Genomic DNA, 15,501 nt, shown 5'->3' on the forward strand with positions numbered 1-15,501 from the left:
GAATTCTTAAGCTCCCAAAGAGATGGGAATAAACGACCTGGAGGAGGTTCTGTGTATGCCTATCTAATATAATTAGGCTCTGATGGTCACTGCTTTCAATATCTCTGGATTGCTCTCTTTTGATGAAAGTGGACATTATTTTTTTTAAAAAAAACACCTGAATCTGCTGTCTTGCTGTGTGGGGGGAAAGGGAGGTATTCATAAATGTATTTTCTCTGTACTTCCAGTGAACTAACACCATCATTCTTCATTCGCATACTAACAGAACTTGTGTGCGTGTATGTGTGTGTTTGAGGGGGTGGGGGAGCAGGAAGTTTGTGAAACTGGGAGCTGCATGTTTGAAGTCTGGGGTTGTAGGAGGGAGGAGGTCAAGGTGTTGTTAAGAAGGCCAGGGAGTGTATTGGCCTGGGCTTTTACTTGGAGGGGAATTCATATGCAGCAATCACACACACGGATGCTGGTAAGAACAAAAGATCTCTTTGAGCTGAAATGTCCAAAGTCAACCGTCAAAATGGAAGAAGAGTACATTGGCTACCTTGATTTCTGTTGTGTGGAATCTCCCTTCAGTTTAAATCTGTTGATGAGAGCATCCTTTACTACTGGCTTTTTGTGAACTCAGAAATGCATCCTACTTGAGGATGGAAAACAGTGTTCCAGTTACAAGAAGGGTAGAGGGGAGCTCCCCTCCCCTCCCCTTTCATGATAGCCAAATTAGCTACTGTTTTAAAAAGGGTAAAGGAAGGGGCCATGACTTGGCTAAATTTGGTGGGAATCAACGTGTGAGGCTTGTGGACTCCCCCCAACTTTTCCCTCCATAATTTTGAGCACTGGACATAATCCCCCCATGTGTCTGGTGAATTATCCCAAATGTGTAGAGGTATCTTGTTCATCACCTACAGCGAAAATACCCCAAATCATTCCTTCTAGGACGTATAATTACCTAGAATTAAAAGTGCTCCAGGTTCATCTTTAATAAGGATAATTATTTTGGCTTTACTGAGCAGAGAGTTCAAACCTGAAAACTTGAAGGAAGAGGAAGCCGAGAGCCAATATTTACAAATAAGGAAAGCACAATAGGAACGTTACAAAACTGAAGAAAATGCGCTGCAGCTTGACTTGCAGGTCATAGTTAAACTCTAGAATTGACTTCTATAGTGGTTTTGGCCACCAACTTAGAAGGCTTTAAGAGGGGATTAGGTAAATTCGTGGAGGATAAGACTATCAATGGTTACTAGTCATAATGGCTGTATATATGCTGCTTCTGGGATTGGAGGCAGCGTGCCTCTGAATACACATTGCCGGGAAACATGAGTGGGAGGGTGCTGTTGCCCTCATGTCCTGATTTGCGGGCTTCCCACAGCATCTGGTTGGCCACTGTGGGAAACAAGATGGTTGACTAGATAGGCCTTTAGTCTGATCCATCAGGGCTCTTTGTATGAGAAAACTAATTCTCCTACCCAAACTACGTATACGTTTTAGTACCAGGAAAATGGCAAAGTTGGCATTTATTTGTTACATTAGTGGTCTGCCCCCAGCATTTGGAGGGCAATAAAATGTTGGCAAGTTTTCAGTATTTCATGCCCTGCACCTTTTGGTGTATGTTATGACTCACATTAATTTATTTGGAAGGGGCAAGATATTTATCTAGGTCAACTGTAGCTGGGCTAATTGCATGAATGTTGATAAACACCGCACTGCATAATGGTAGGTGTTTTTTTTGTTCTGCTGTGTGCTGATGCTTTTGAGACTGTACAGCAGAACTCCTTATATTTGAATCTTGGTTACTCAAATTTCAGTTATGTCTCCCATGTCAGTTAAACCCTAGAAGTCGTGTTTATCCCAAATTAGGAGTACTCAACACCTGTCAGTTGAACCATTCAGACTAATGAGGCATTCTGTAATGGGCAGGTATGTTTGTAGCGAAGCAGGGGTTTCAGATGGTGTTGTCTATCATGTGAGGAAACCGCCCCCCCATGGCTTCCACTATAATGATTTGCAGCAGTGCTGGTTCTTTCTTGACAGCAGAAAGAGAAGCAAGGTCATCCTCCTCCAGATGATGCATTTCTGAGGCCTAGTTCACACAAAATGCAAAGGAGATAATAAAATTATTTTTGGACTGTACAGCGTTAGATGGGCAGCCACATGGTTGAATGAATAATTCCTTGCACCTAGGCTGGCTTTCTATTTTGCTGAAGATTAGGCTGCTCCATGACATTGAGTTTTCTGTGTGCACTGGAGGACTGTTCAGACTCACAGCCCTCCACGTCTGTAGCCTGACCTGGTAGCAATTCAGAAATGGTTTTACTGCTTCATCTGCTGTTTGAGTAAACCTTAGTCTGTGGCCTTGCCATAGCTATAACCAGAGCCAGTGACCATGTTTCTTCTCGCTCTATTATTATTCTCTTTTTTCCCTCTTATTTTAAAACAAAGATGAGGAAAAAGGAGCGTTCTCGGACCTGCCCCAAAAAAGTGATCATGCTCTCCTCTTCCTCCACTTGCACTTCTTCTCCATCGTACCCCAGTTATCAGGTGATTTCTTTCTGCATGCTCTGTCCCTCTCTCCCCTTCTCTTCCTTCCTGCTTCCACAAGTGACTAGACCAAATGCTCTTTCTGTTTTGAGTTTCCACCTTAAGCTGAATAAAGAGACAGCAAACTTCTTGATCTCTTTACTTCCCCAAACCAGTAACACAACAGACCAGACTTCTTTTTATCATCCTCTGATTTAATGTAGTAGAACTTCTTGCACTCTGTTATTTTTGTTTATATGTAATATGTTCTTGTACCAAGCAAAAACCTGCAGCATGAATAAAAGCTGCTGTTAGTATTATGCAGCTTTTATATTGGATGCCATAAGAGGAGCAACATATTGGTACCCAAAATAGAGTACTTATAGTTTTAGTTTAGGCTCTTTGTGATGGCCTGTAGCTTGGTTTTGAATTGTAATGGGAAGAAACATAATAGTGTAGTGCTTGTGTGTGCCTTTGAATTCCACACTGAAATTATTGGCACCTGCCTGTTCATATCTAAGAGTTATTTGTCAGTGGGTCTTCCCCCAGTTGAGCACATTTCTCCCCTGCCCCTAATTATTGCCACTCATAAAATGCACATTCCTATGTGCATCCTATCTCAGGGCTGTAGGTTACAAATAGAGTCTCTCTCTCTCTCTCTCTCTCTCTCTCTCTCTCAATCTCTCATGAAAGACAGTGACTTGCACAAGAACACGTAGAGGAGGTTCTTACATTACCCCTGTGATGTTGGAGCTGCTACATCACTGCTCCTTCCCAGACCACCAGGATAACTTGAGAATCCCTCTGCTAATTAAGGGGGTCTTGGGAACATCTTGCCATTTACTGGGATATAGGTCCTTTTGCTGTTGCTTCTTTACTTGTGAGGTTGGGGAAAGTCAGGATGCTGTCCAGTTATCAGGGTGACGAAGGGGTTCCAAAAAACTATCTGACAGCCCTGAAAAGGGTTCCAGGTTCTGCTGATTCCAACCTGCTACAGTTTTCCTTACTCTCTCTGGCATGCTGTTCTCTTCCTCCTCCCACTTATATCCACCACTAATCAGCATGGCAGTCATCTAGAATGCCTGGATCCTGCTATATTGTTTGGCCTTGGGGCCTTGGTATGCCCCCAACTTTTCTGGCCACCCTCCCCAACTAATGTCCTTAAAATATTCCTCCTAAACAGCTTCTTGCTGAGTAATTTATCTCTTCAAATCAGAACCCCCTAGTTACATGAGAATGTCACAAATACTGGAATCCTGGCATCAGAGCTGAAACAGTATTCTTGACAAGCATGCTCATTTTGTTCTTGGTTATAAGGCAAAAATGGGCATTCCCCCTCATGGTTGGAAAAACTGAAGCAGAGGTCACAACCTCTGCTTGGGCCTCAGCTTCCAGATGGGAAACTTGTCACTCAGTCTTGTCAACTCTATGCTTAAAAAAAAAAAGTTTATATTTTGAATAGAGTGGCATTGTTTAGTTAAGTCAAAACATAGTAACTTTCCATAAAGATAGTTGTAGGAAACAATGCTATTTTACATAGCACATAAAAATAATAGAATTCTCTGGTTTACTGATAGTATATCAGCCTTTTTTCATGAAGTATGAACAGATTTTTGAGTTCCTGGAAGTTGCATTTTGATAAAACCATACCTGTGTGTATGTCATGGATAACCAGAGCGGGCTCTGGGGATCTGCTTTCTTGAGGTATGGTAGATTACAGCCCAGCTTCTGTGGTTTTAGCTGGCCCAGAAGTCTTGTTTGCTGCTATCAGAGGAGCCCAGTCTTTTTCAAAATAACTTGTGTATGAAAAATAAATCTGGTGACTTGAGTTCAATAGACGTACCTTGCTATGTCTAAAGTTAACTACCCTTATTACTTATAAAATTGATTTTTTCAAGGCACATTTTAATGCACAAATGTTACCATTCCTTGGAAACTGTTTCTTCTTTCTCCTCTTGTATCACTGTGTGGATATGTATTATGTCACCATTTACTAATACAATTTGTATGAGGTATTATTTTTAACTGCTCTGCATAAAACTGCACACATATATTCTGCACAGTAACCACATGACCTTTGCCAGACTCCAAAACCTTTCGAGGACTGTGGTTTTAATGTTTCTGTTGTTGGGTGTTTCCTAACTGGACTATGCTGTCTTTTTTGTGTGTGGGGTTTGTTAAGGTAATTATTTTGCCTACAGACAAACAGGGATCCTCATGCAGTCCCAGCTGGAGAACAGAGTCCTAGCCAGCAACGGGTAAAATGGCATGAGTAAAACAGCATGAGTAGGGCACGTGCAATCATGGGGGAATGTTATGCAAACTGGGAGGGCGAGGGGAGAAGGGCGTGCATTTGTCCATGTGCTGGTAATACTAACACCCCAGTACAGTGCTGCTGAAAATGTTCCTAAAAATAGTAATTTTGTGTGTTATTCATGAAAGCACTTGCTTGTCAGGCTTTCACCCACAATGGATAGTATGAAGTGTGCTTTTTCAATTTGGCACATTTTAGCACTGTGAATTTAATATTTCCTGTTTTCTTTTTTTTTATGGAAGATGTTACAGTGGAGCAGAAATAGCCTTTGGGTGGGGGCATCAGATCTTGCATTTGCCATTGCTTCTCTTCCATGGTCTTTTGCGCTCCTCTCACTTGCCTGCCAGATTGGTGTTACATCCAGTCTTCAAAACAACCAGCTTAAAAGTTTGGATGGCAGGGTGGGGGTGGGGTGGGGTGGGGTGGGGTGGAGTGAGGAAGGAAGGAAGGAAGGAAGGAAGGAAATCCAACTGTTTCAGTCCCTGTCCCTGCCTTCCCCATCCCACCCTACTAGTATTGCAGCTGCCTGGTTGCCCATGTCTTCCATGCCCCTCAGTTATGTGCATCACTACATGCAACAGCAGAAGGCAGCCAGTGGCCTCACCCAGGTCCCCATGACGCAGCTGCATTTTGTATCAACTAGATGGTGGTGCTACTTTGGAGGCATGAAAATGGAATATTGCCTTTTCCACCACCATGGGATAAGCAATCCACAGCTTTCTAAGCCCTGTACGTACTTACTTTGGAGGAAACCCATTAAAATTAAAATCAGTAGGACCGCTAGAGCGGACATGGATAAGATTGGCCTACTGTAAGTGGTTTGTGCTACATGGGGGTCACATTTGTTTTCTGAAAGATTACTTAAGCTCTTGATCTCTCTGCCTGTTTTTTTAAATTATTATTTTTATTTACATACAGACATGTAATTATCTGGCACTGTCCTCATTTTCTGCTTTGCTTCTGTTCATTCTGCTATGCTTTTCCCATGAATATTCTCTTCCAGCGCTCTTTCGTTCATTTTCCTTATTCGTTACCCTGCAGAGACTCCGCCAGTTCTTTTCAGATGACGGTGTGCCAGAGCGCACTCTTACCATTGAGCAGAGGGCAAGCCAGCTGGCTGCCCTCCTGGAGCAAAGGCCATCAACCAGGCATCAGGTGACTGCCTTCCTGTCTGTCTGGCGCTTTGTGTCTGCTTGCATTTCCGTAGAATGGGAAATGAAAGGTTGCTTGAGCCGTAACATGGCTGGCATCAGATGTCGTGTGTTAATGGCTGATTAGCACACTATCACATTGTAAGAGAACACCTTCAACCACTCTGTGTGTGCAAAGCCCCCCACCAAAACCCACATTATTCCACATTTCCTGTTACATACTAACAAATGTTTACTTTCTGAATCAGTACTTTGTTCTTGAATAAATGCTTCTATCACTAATAAAAGGACTGTGGTTTATGTGGGGAGGAAGCTACTAAACCTAAAGGTTTGAGCAAGAGTGGAATTTGTATGTCCATAGAATAAGTCAAAGTCTGTCAAAGACTTTAGCCAGGTTCAAACAGTGCTAGTGGAGCATTGCTTTGCCAAACTTCAGAGGAACAGTGTCTGCAATACTTACTAGGTTTTGGAAGCAAGGATCTATAAAATTAGCTTGTTAAAGAGTAGCCCCAAACAAAAGAAACCAGAAAGCAATCTAACCCACAACAGTCTATAAATCCAAATCACCAAATGGGCTTGGAAAACTTTTTTTTTTTTTTAAGAATGAAAAGAAACACATACATTTTCTAATATATGTGCTCTACTTTATCCAGCATCTCAGTGTCAAGAATGTAATCATATGTCAGTTGGGAAACAAAATATGTTTTCTGCTCCCACATAGGCTGGTACATTGACTTTCACCTTGTTTGCTAAATTCTGTACCTTCAAGTATCAATTAGTTATATTCATTGAGTCGAACAGCAAATAAATACCATTGAGGTAAAAGAGACTCTTGCATATGAGTATACGCATTTCAACATGTCTTGCTTAGCAGCCTTACAGCCTCTTGTTTTTACTAAGCAGTCATTTTAGAAAATTCTTTTTATTTAGACCTCCTGTATTGGTTCGTGACCAGGATATTTTTGTTTATTTCTTTGAAAGGATATATTTCAATTCTTTCAAAACTTCCAGAAAAATTCCTCACATCTTGTCCAGGGTACGTCTATTCACTTCTCAGTATATAATTTAGAAACTTTCACAGCCCACAGTCCTTATAAAGCCCTTTAATTCTGATAGATGCTCATTTCTAGAACTTGAAAGATAAGTGACAGGAAGGTCCCTCAGCTGAAATTTGCCCCTGTATTCAGGGTTCTGCCATTTCCCCCAAACATACGATGTGTTGAGCTTTGGCTGGTGAGTTTAGGACAGGCAGATCAAATCCGCAATTCTCCTTTAGTTGCAAGATCTGCCTTTCTTATTTTCAGAGGCTCCGATCAATGTGGCTTCTAAAACTTCCATCTTCTGACCTTCTCACCTTTATTTTGTAGCCAGAGACCGAGCGATCTCGTCGATCAGTTGTTGAGCAGTGGGAGCTCTCCCGTAGCCTCCGCTCTTCCAGCCGCCCTTCTTCTCCCTCATCTGATTCCCTCAGACAGGTAGCATGGTGTGGGGCTTAAAGCTGCACTCGGCTGCATACCTTGGCCTACTCCATCTCCTGCCACTTGAGAATGTGCCACTGGATAAAGCTAGGCTCATACCTTATCTTTGCATTGATGTGGCTGGGCTTAGTTGATGTGCTTGCAAATGAGAAGGCTGAGGCTCTGATTGTGTCCTGGTTATTCCAAGCCTTACAGAATTTGGAAATGAAGCACATCCTGTATATTTCACAATTACTGGCTTAGTCTGGTAGGAGGGAGAACAATGGCCCACACACATTTTATGAAAAAATACCTACCATGGAACCTTGTCTCTGTCATCCAGAACCAGCTGGTTCTACCTCCAGATCAGTAATGCCATCCCTTCTGATGCATTCAAGACATCATGGGGACCAGTTGTTAAACCATGGGTTGGTTATCAGGAGTGCCTTGTGGGTTTGTGTGCCTCTCCCACTCCTTTCCCTTCCTTCCTCCTCAGACTCACGCCCCCCTGAGCAATTGCTGTGTTACACTGTGTTGTCTGAACTGGTGATACTGTAATTACTGCTAACCATAGTTTGCTCCCAAACTAGATGAGAGATCAAATCCTGGTTTCAGTCTCTCGACTGCAAGCAAGTCTGGCTAGTGGTAATTATGTTGTGCTAGTTTAGACATCACAGTAATCCATGGTTATTGCTAAGCAGAGAAGGGGAGGAATGCATGAGCCCATGGACTACAAGTGACTACTAAACCATGGTGATGTCTGAACTGGGCCATTGTCCCAGACAGCCATTTCTGGCTGCCAAGAGATCCAACAACAAGGCTTTCTGATTCCCATCACCGTATTGTCTGACTCTCATCAGCTGTTTCTAGCACTTAATTTTCTTTAGTCATAGAACACTCTGCACAAGGAATAAATGCTTGTTTGCTGCTTCACTTTAAGGATATGATTCAAGCCGCTTTGTGTGTTTTATACTAAAATAATGGAGTAGTCACGCTTGGCTTTCTGAGCAGGAAATCCTTGCCCCTTGCCTTATCCTGATGAAGGCTCAAGGAATTTCAGACTGGCCTACCGGAAGCATTTTATTTTTTTGTGACGATACATGTTGTCTAATTCTGTAAGACAGAACACTGAGCATGTGGACACCTCTGTTTGAGTCAGCTAGTCCTTTCAAACAATGACCTGGTTTACACGTGTGGGTTGAGTATGTAATCTTCATTTGGGAGTTTTGAGCAGGGTGGGGGTGGGGTGAGATTCAGATTGATGATCCTGAGTGGTGGTTAAATTTGCTTATCTCTCCAAGGTCTCCAGAGGGCAGAAGATGGGGGCCATACAATCTTCTGACTTTAGCAGGGGAAGAATGTCCTTCCCTTCCCTGATAGGCCCTATATTTTGGACAGGAAGTAGGGTCCCCTCCTCTGAGGCTTCTTCTTGTCTTTCCCCCAGGTTGGGACAGCACATGAGCCAGTAGCCGAAGTAGTTTGGGTTCTTTTGGTAAGGCCTCCTTTCTATTGCCTCCTCCCTAGCTAGTCTAGAGAAGAGCTTGAGAGTGAGAACCATCATACCACAGGTCTCTTAGTTCCTCCCTCCAGCCCTGTGGAATGGGAAGAAGAACCAGTCGTAATTCAGGGCCTTCCTGCCCCAATAGAAGATTTGCTGGCAACCACAGAGGTCTGTTTCTGACAAAGCAATTGCATTGCCTCTTCATTAGCTAGTTACAAATTCTCTGTATTTGTACGTGAACAAGGCCGAGCAAAGCTAGGCAACCTGGTGCCCTCCAGATGTTTTGGACTACAACTCCCACAGTCCCTGACCATTGTTCATGCTGGCTGGGGCTTATGGTAGTCCAAAACATCTGGAGGGTACCACATTGCTATCCCTGAGGTAGAAAGTAGGAATTAACTGACAGTTTTCACAATAGATGGAAATAAGCAGTGGGGGCCCCAAGGCTCTGTATTGTATGCGGCCCGCAGTATCAGATAACTTTCTTACCCACATCACACTGAAAGGAACAGAGGAAGTATTGGAGACAAATAAAACATTAAAAGGAAGTACTTCTTCACACAGCACATAGTCAAATTATGGAATTTGTTTCCATAGGATGTGGTGATGGCCACCAATTTGGATATCTTTAAAAGGGAATTAGGCAAATTCATGGAGGATTAGCCTATCAATGGCTATTACTCTTGATGGCTATATGCTACCCCCAGTACTAGAGGCAGTATGCCTCTGTACACCGGTTGCTGGAGAACATGAGGAGGATGGTGCTATGGCACTCACGTCCTACTTGTGGGTTGCCAGACCAAACAAGAAATGTATCCCAACTCAGAACCAAGAAGCAATAAAGCAATTGGGATAAGTAAACTGGTGAAGATGAATAATATCCAGAAAGTCCTACAATGTTACTTTATCTCTACAAAGCTACAAACATATAGTCATCAAGCAATAGAAGAGAGCAAAATCAAATTATACAATCATATCGTTCAGTACCAGAAATAACAAAAGGTGTTTCCATCATAGGTCTTCTTCAGTGTTTTAGTAAATAAAGAGGTATAAGAAAAGATATATAAGAAGACTTGTATATACACACACATCTCAATCCAGGCTTCTCACACCTATTGACAATATACCGTACTGCAGTGTCTCCACCTCCAATTATAAAAACAATTTTTTTAAAAAACCTGCTTCCGAAATATATGATAAAACATTCAGTTATATGTAAACCCCCCCCCCCAATTCAAACACAAATTCATGGACCTTGCTAAACCAGAAATAAAATATGCACATGCAAAAGCATATGCATACACAAGTACTGTGAAACTGAAAGGGGCCTCAGGCTCCACTGTGAATATATAATTCTGAAAAAGGCAAGGAACTGTAGTGGTTCTGAAAACAAATTCATAAATGCAAAGTTGTCATTTTAAAACAAATTAAAAAAAACAAAAAACATCCATATATAGAAACTTGCATACTGACAAATAACAGAAGATTAACCAAGGAGGTTTCCCTTCTTGGGTGGTTAGACTAGATAGTCTTATAGGCCTCTTCCAACCCTACTATTCTATGATTTCAGGAACCTACAAGCTGTTTCAAAAGCTGAGAAGGCTTGGGCCCTGCTTTGAATGCTAGACTGCAACCACAGATGTGGTTAATGGAATTTTTAGAACTGCAGTTAGTTTCTTAAAGGGCACCCACCAGAAAAAAACCTATTACCAGAAAGTTATGCATAACACATAACTGTCAAACATTAAAAAAAAAAATTAAAGTCCATCTCATTTAAGCCAACTGGAGATTTGTGGGTTTCCGGTGGGCAGCTGGTTGGCCACTTTGTGAACACAATGCTGGACTAGATGACCCTTGATCTGAAGAGCATGGCTTTTCTTATGTTCTTATTATGTAACTTAGCCACAAATAATCAGGTGATGATCAGTTAAGTGCCAAACTTGCAGATGGCAAAAAATTATTGAGCATTGAGAAGATTCTGAAGAACTCCAAAAGGATCTCTCCAAATTGGGTGAATGTCAAATGAGGTTTGGTACTAGTAAGTGTAAAGTGATGCATATCAGAGCAAAGAAATCCCAACCCCATATATACCTTGGTTGAGTCTAAACTGGCTGTGATTCTCTGAGACAGAGAACTTGGTGTTTTGGTGGATAACTCATATAAAACTCTGTGCAACAGCTGTGAAAGATAAATTCTTTGTTAAGGATTATCAGGAAGGGGATTAAAAATAAAATATCCAGGCTCATAATTCTATTAGATAAATGTCTGGTGCAGGCTCATTTTGAATATTGTGTACAGTGATGGTTACCCCATCTCAGAATGGATATCCTAGAAATGGAAAAGGGGTGCAGAAGAGGCAACCAACCTTAGGAAATTGGAGGACCTTCCATACAAGGAAATGCTAAAATGTTCAGGGCTTTATAGTTTAGAAAAAATTAAGCAGGGGGAGCACATGATAGAGGCTTATGCAGTTATGCATGAGGTAGGGAAATTATTTTTCTCCTTCTCATAATATTAGCACTTAGTCACCCAAATGAAATCGATTGGCAGTAGACCCGGGACAGACAAAATAAAGCATTCCTTCGGACAATACGCTATTACTTATGAAATTCACTGCCATAAAATGTGGTATGATGGCCATAGGCTTAGATCAGAAGACAACAAAGAGAGAAAACTGAGGTGCCAAATAGGTTAAAAAAATTAAATGTAGATTAATGCATTTCAGAGTCAAAGACCCAGTTCACATGTCACAGTAGCAAATCATGGGTTAATTAACCCAGGATTTGTGGGGATGCACACTGTGTGTGAACCGCCTCCAATTTTCATGAACAACCTATGAACATCCCATTTGTAGGATGTTAGCATGACGTCCAAACCCAGACACTCTGTGTTGCTTATGGATTAAACAATCCAGAGTTAACTTATGACTTGTTAGGTTAACTCTGTGTTGTTTAATCCATAAACAACCCAGAGCATCTGAGTTCAGTTGTCATACTAACAATCTACTAATGGAGCTTTCATAGGGTACTTATGCAAATCAGAAGTGCTGCCATGATGTGCAACCTGTCCTAAAAACTCCTTCCTTAGGAGCTTGCAAAATTCTCTAGTACCTCTTGAGATGTAGCAGACTCAAAATTAGTTTTAAAACAAAACAGTTTTTTTTTCTTTCTTTCTGCACAGGCTGTTTGTGCATGAAGATAGAATGAAAGAAAAATGTTTCTTTTTTGTTCTAAAACCGATTTTGTGTCTGCTATAACTCAAGAGGTACTAGAGAATCTTGCAAGCTTCTGAGGAAGGAGTCTTTGACTCCTAAACGTGTTGAGCTACAAGAATTATACAATTCTTCTCATATAAAAGAATTATATGAGAAGAAAGGGATACAAGAAAGTATCCCTTTCTTCTCATCCATGTGGGAACAAATGATACCGCCAAGCGGAGCTACGAAGAGATCACGTCAGACTTTGAAGCTTTGGGAAGGAAACTCAAGAACTTTGGGGCCCAGATAGTTTTCTCATCCATCCTTCCAGTAGTCAGAAGAGGGATAGAAAGGGAACGAAAAATACTCCAGGTGAATGACTGGCTACGAAGGTGGTGCCGACGAGAGAGATTTGGATTCTGGGACCATGGGCTATACTTCCTGGAAGATGGGCTGTTGGCTAGGGATGGGTTGCACCTCACAAAGGCTGGGAAGAATGTGTTTGGCCACAGCATGAAGAACTTCATCAGGAGGGCTTTAAACTGAATCCTACAGGGAAGGGAGATGTAATATTGGGGGTAACACTGGACATCGGCGCATGCACTGCAATGGAGAGAACAGCTCTGATAGCGCCCAATAATAGTCTTCAGACACATGTAGGAAGAAAGCCAGACTATGAAGCACATGGTCTTCGATGTCTATATACTAATGCCCAGAGTATGGGAAACAAACAGAACGAACTTGAACTCTTAATACAAGAGGGAAATTATGACCTGATAGGTATAACTGAGACTTGGTGGGATGACTCTCATGACTGGAATACAGCAATTGAAGGATATAACTTGTTCAAAAAGAACAGGAGGAACAGAAAGGGAGGTTGGGTTGCACTGTATGTGAAAAATACATATCTCTGCACAGAAATACAGGAGGAGGAGCTTGGTAGCCCCATCGAGAGCATCTGGGTTGAAATAAATGGAGCAAAGAATAAAAGGAACCTGGTGGTCGGAGTCTACTACTGGCCACCCAATCAAGGAGAAGACAAGGATGAAACTTTTGAAAAGCGAATAGCCAATGTTTTAAGGAAGCATGGTGTAGTAGTAATGGGGGACTTCAATTTCCCCGATATTTGTTGGGAGACAAATTCTGCAAAACATGGCCCCTCCAGGAAATTCCTGACTTGTGTGGTGGATCACTTCCTCCTACAGAAAGTAGAGGAAGGAACTAGAGGATCGGCTATCCTTGACTTGATCCTAACCAACAGAGATGACTTAGTGGATAAAGTAGCAGTTACAGGAACTCTGGGGGAAAGCGACCATGTTGTACTTGAGTTCTTGGTTCTAAGGGAAGCAAAAGCCGAGTGTAGTCAAACGCGTACCCTGGATTTTAGGAAAGCTGATGTTAATAAACTCAGAACAATGATCAGTAAGGTCCCATGGCAAGCAATGCTAGCGAGAAAAGGAGTCCAAGATGGGTGGGAGCTTTTAAAAGAGGAAATTCTCAAGGCACAATCACAAGCAATTCCAACAAGAAGAAAAGGTGGAAGACAACAGAAGAAGCCAATGTGGCTTCACAAAAAGCTTAGGGATGATGTGAAAACAAAAAAGGACACATATAGGAAGTGGAAAGAAGGCCAAGTAACAAAGGAAGAGTACAGGCAGATAGCACAGAATTGCAGGGATGGCGTCAGGAAGGCTAAAGCTGAGAATGAGCTGAGGTTAGCAAGGGATGTTAAAAACAACAAAAAGGCTTTCTTCAGCTACGTGCATAGTAAAAGGCAGAGGAAAGAAATGGTTGTTCAGCTATTAAATAAGGATGGCAAAACGATAACAGATGACAAAGAAAAGGCAGAAGTGCTCAATTCCTACTTTGGCTCAGTCTTCTCCCAAAAGAGGGTCTATGAGCCCCCTGGCAAAGGCGAAGTACAGGCTGAAGGGGCAGGATTGCAGCTTGAGATCGACAGGCATATGGTCAAGGAACACCTCATTACTTTGAATGAGTTCAAATCTGCAGGGCCAGATGAACTGCATCCTAGAGTCATAAAGGAACTGGCAGAAGAACTCTCAGAACTGCTGTCTATTCTCTTTGAGAAATCATGGAGGATGGGGGAAGTGCCAGATGACTGGAGGAGGGCTAACGTTGTCCCTATCTTCAAAAAGGGTAAAAAGGAGGAACCTGGGAACTACAAACCAGTCAGTCTGACATCAATCCCTGGGAAAATTCTGGAGCAGATCATAAAGCAATCCATCTGGAAGTACCTTGACAACAATGCCGTGATTACTCGAAGCCAACATGGATTTGTCAAAAACAAGTCCTGCCAGACAAATCTGATCTCATTTTTTTGATTAAGTAACCTCCCTTGTAGACCATGGGAATGCTGTAGCCATCATATACCTCGACTTCAGCAAAGCTTTTGACAAAGTGCCCCATGATATCCTGATGAGCAAACTAGCTCAAAGTGGGGTAGATGAAACAACGATCCGGTGGATCCACAGTTGGATCCACAGTTAGCTACAGAATCGGACTCAAAGAGTGCTTATCCATGGGACCTTCTCAAACTGAGAGGTAACGAGTGGGGTACCGCAGGGTTCAGTCCTGGACCCAGTGCTCTTCAACATTTTTATTAACAACTTGGAGGAGGAGGTGCAGGGAATGCTGATCAAATTTGCAGATGACACAAAATTGGGAGGGATAGCTAATACTTTGGAAGACAGAAACAAAATTCAAAGTGATCTGGATAGACTGGAGCGCTGGGCAGAAAACAACAGAATGACATTTAATAGGGACAAATGCCAAGTTCTGCACCTAGGAAAAAGAAACCAAATGCACAGTTACAAGATGGGGGATACGTGGCTCAACCACACGACAAGCGAGAAGGATCTTGGAATTGTTGTTGATCACAAGCTGAATATGAGCCAACAATGTGATGTGGCTGCAAAAAAGGCCAATGCTATTTTGGGCTGCATTCATAGAAGCATAGCTTCCAAATCCCGGGAAGTACTAGTTCCCCTCTACTCAGCACTGGTTAGGCCTCATCTGGAGTACTGTGTCCAGTTCTGGGCACCACACTTGAAGAAGGATGCAGACAAACTGGAGAGGGTTCAGAGGAGGGCAACAAAGATGATCAGGGGACTGGAAACAAAGCCCTATGAAGAGAGACTGCAAGAACTGGGCATGTTTAGCCTTGAGAAGAGAAGACTGAGGGGAGACATGATAGCACTCTTCAAGTACTTGAAAGGTTGTCACAGAGAAGAAGGCCAGGATCTCTTCTTGATCACCCCAGAGTGCAGGACACGGAATAATGGGCTCAAGTTACAGGAAGCCAGATTCCGGCTGAACATCAGGAAAAAACTTCCTGACTGCTAGAGCAATATGAC

At 42.3% G+C, this 15,501-nt stretch overlaps 1 protein-coding gene across 6 annotated transcripts in view; it reads left to right on the plus strand.

Annotated features, from left to right (window-relative positions):
* The window catches only part of MICAL3 (microtubule associated monooxygenase, calponin and LIM domain containing 3), a 243,144-nt gene that overhangs the window by 127,124 nt on the left and 100,519 nt on the right, over positions 1 to 15,501 (plus strand). For 4 of the 6 annotated variants that reach the window (XM_084809261.1, XM_084809264.1, XM_084809265.1 and 1 more), the window contains exon 18: positions 5,864 to 5,977. The exons of 1 other annotated variant lie outside the window; for it this stretch is intronic. In XM_084809261.1, coding sequence (XP_084665387.1) covers positions 5,864 to 5,977 — 114 coding nt within the window. Of the gene's footprint in view, positions 1 to 2,430; positions 2,530 to 4,709; positions 4,767 to 5,863; positions 5,978 to 7,340; positions 7,449 to 15,501 lie in introns of all 6 variants that reach the window. One more of the 6 variants, XM_084809267.1, reaches the window with a different exon arrangement.

Source organism: Heloderma suspectum, chromosome 7, assembly GCF_057233095.1.
Source record: "Heloderma suspectum isolate Gila_16-S chromosome 7, 16-S_ref, whole genome shotgun sequence".
NCBI lineage: Eukaryota > Metazoa > Chordata > Lepidosauria > Squamata > Helodermatidae > Heloderma > Heloderma suspectum.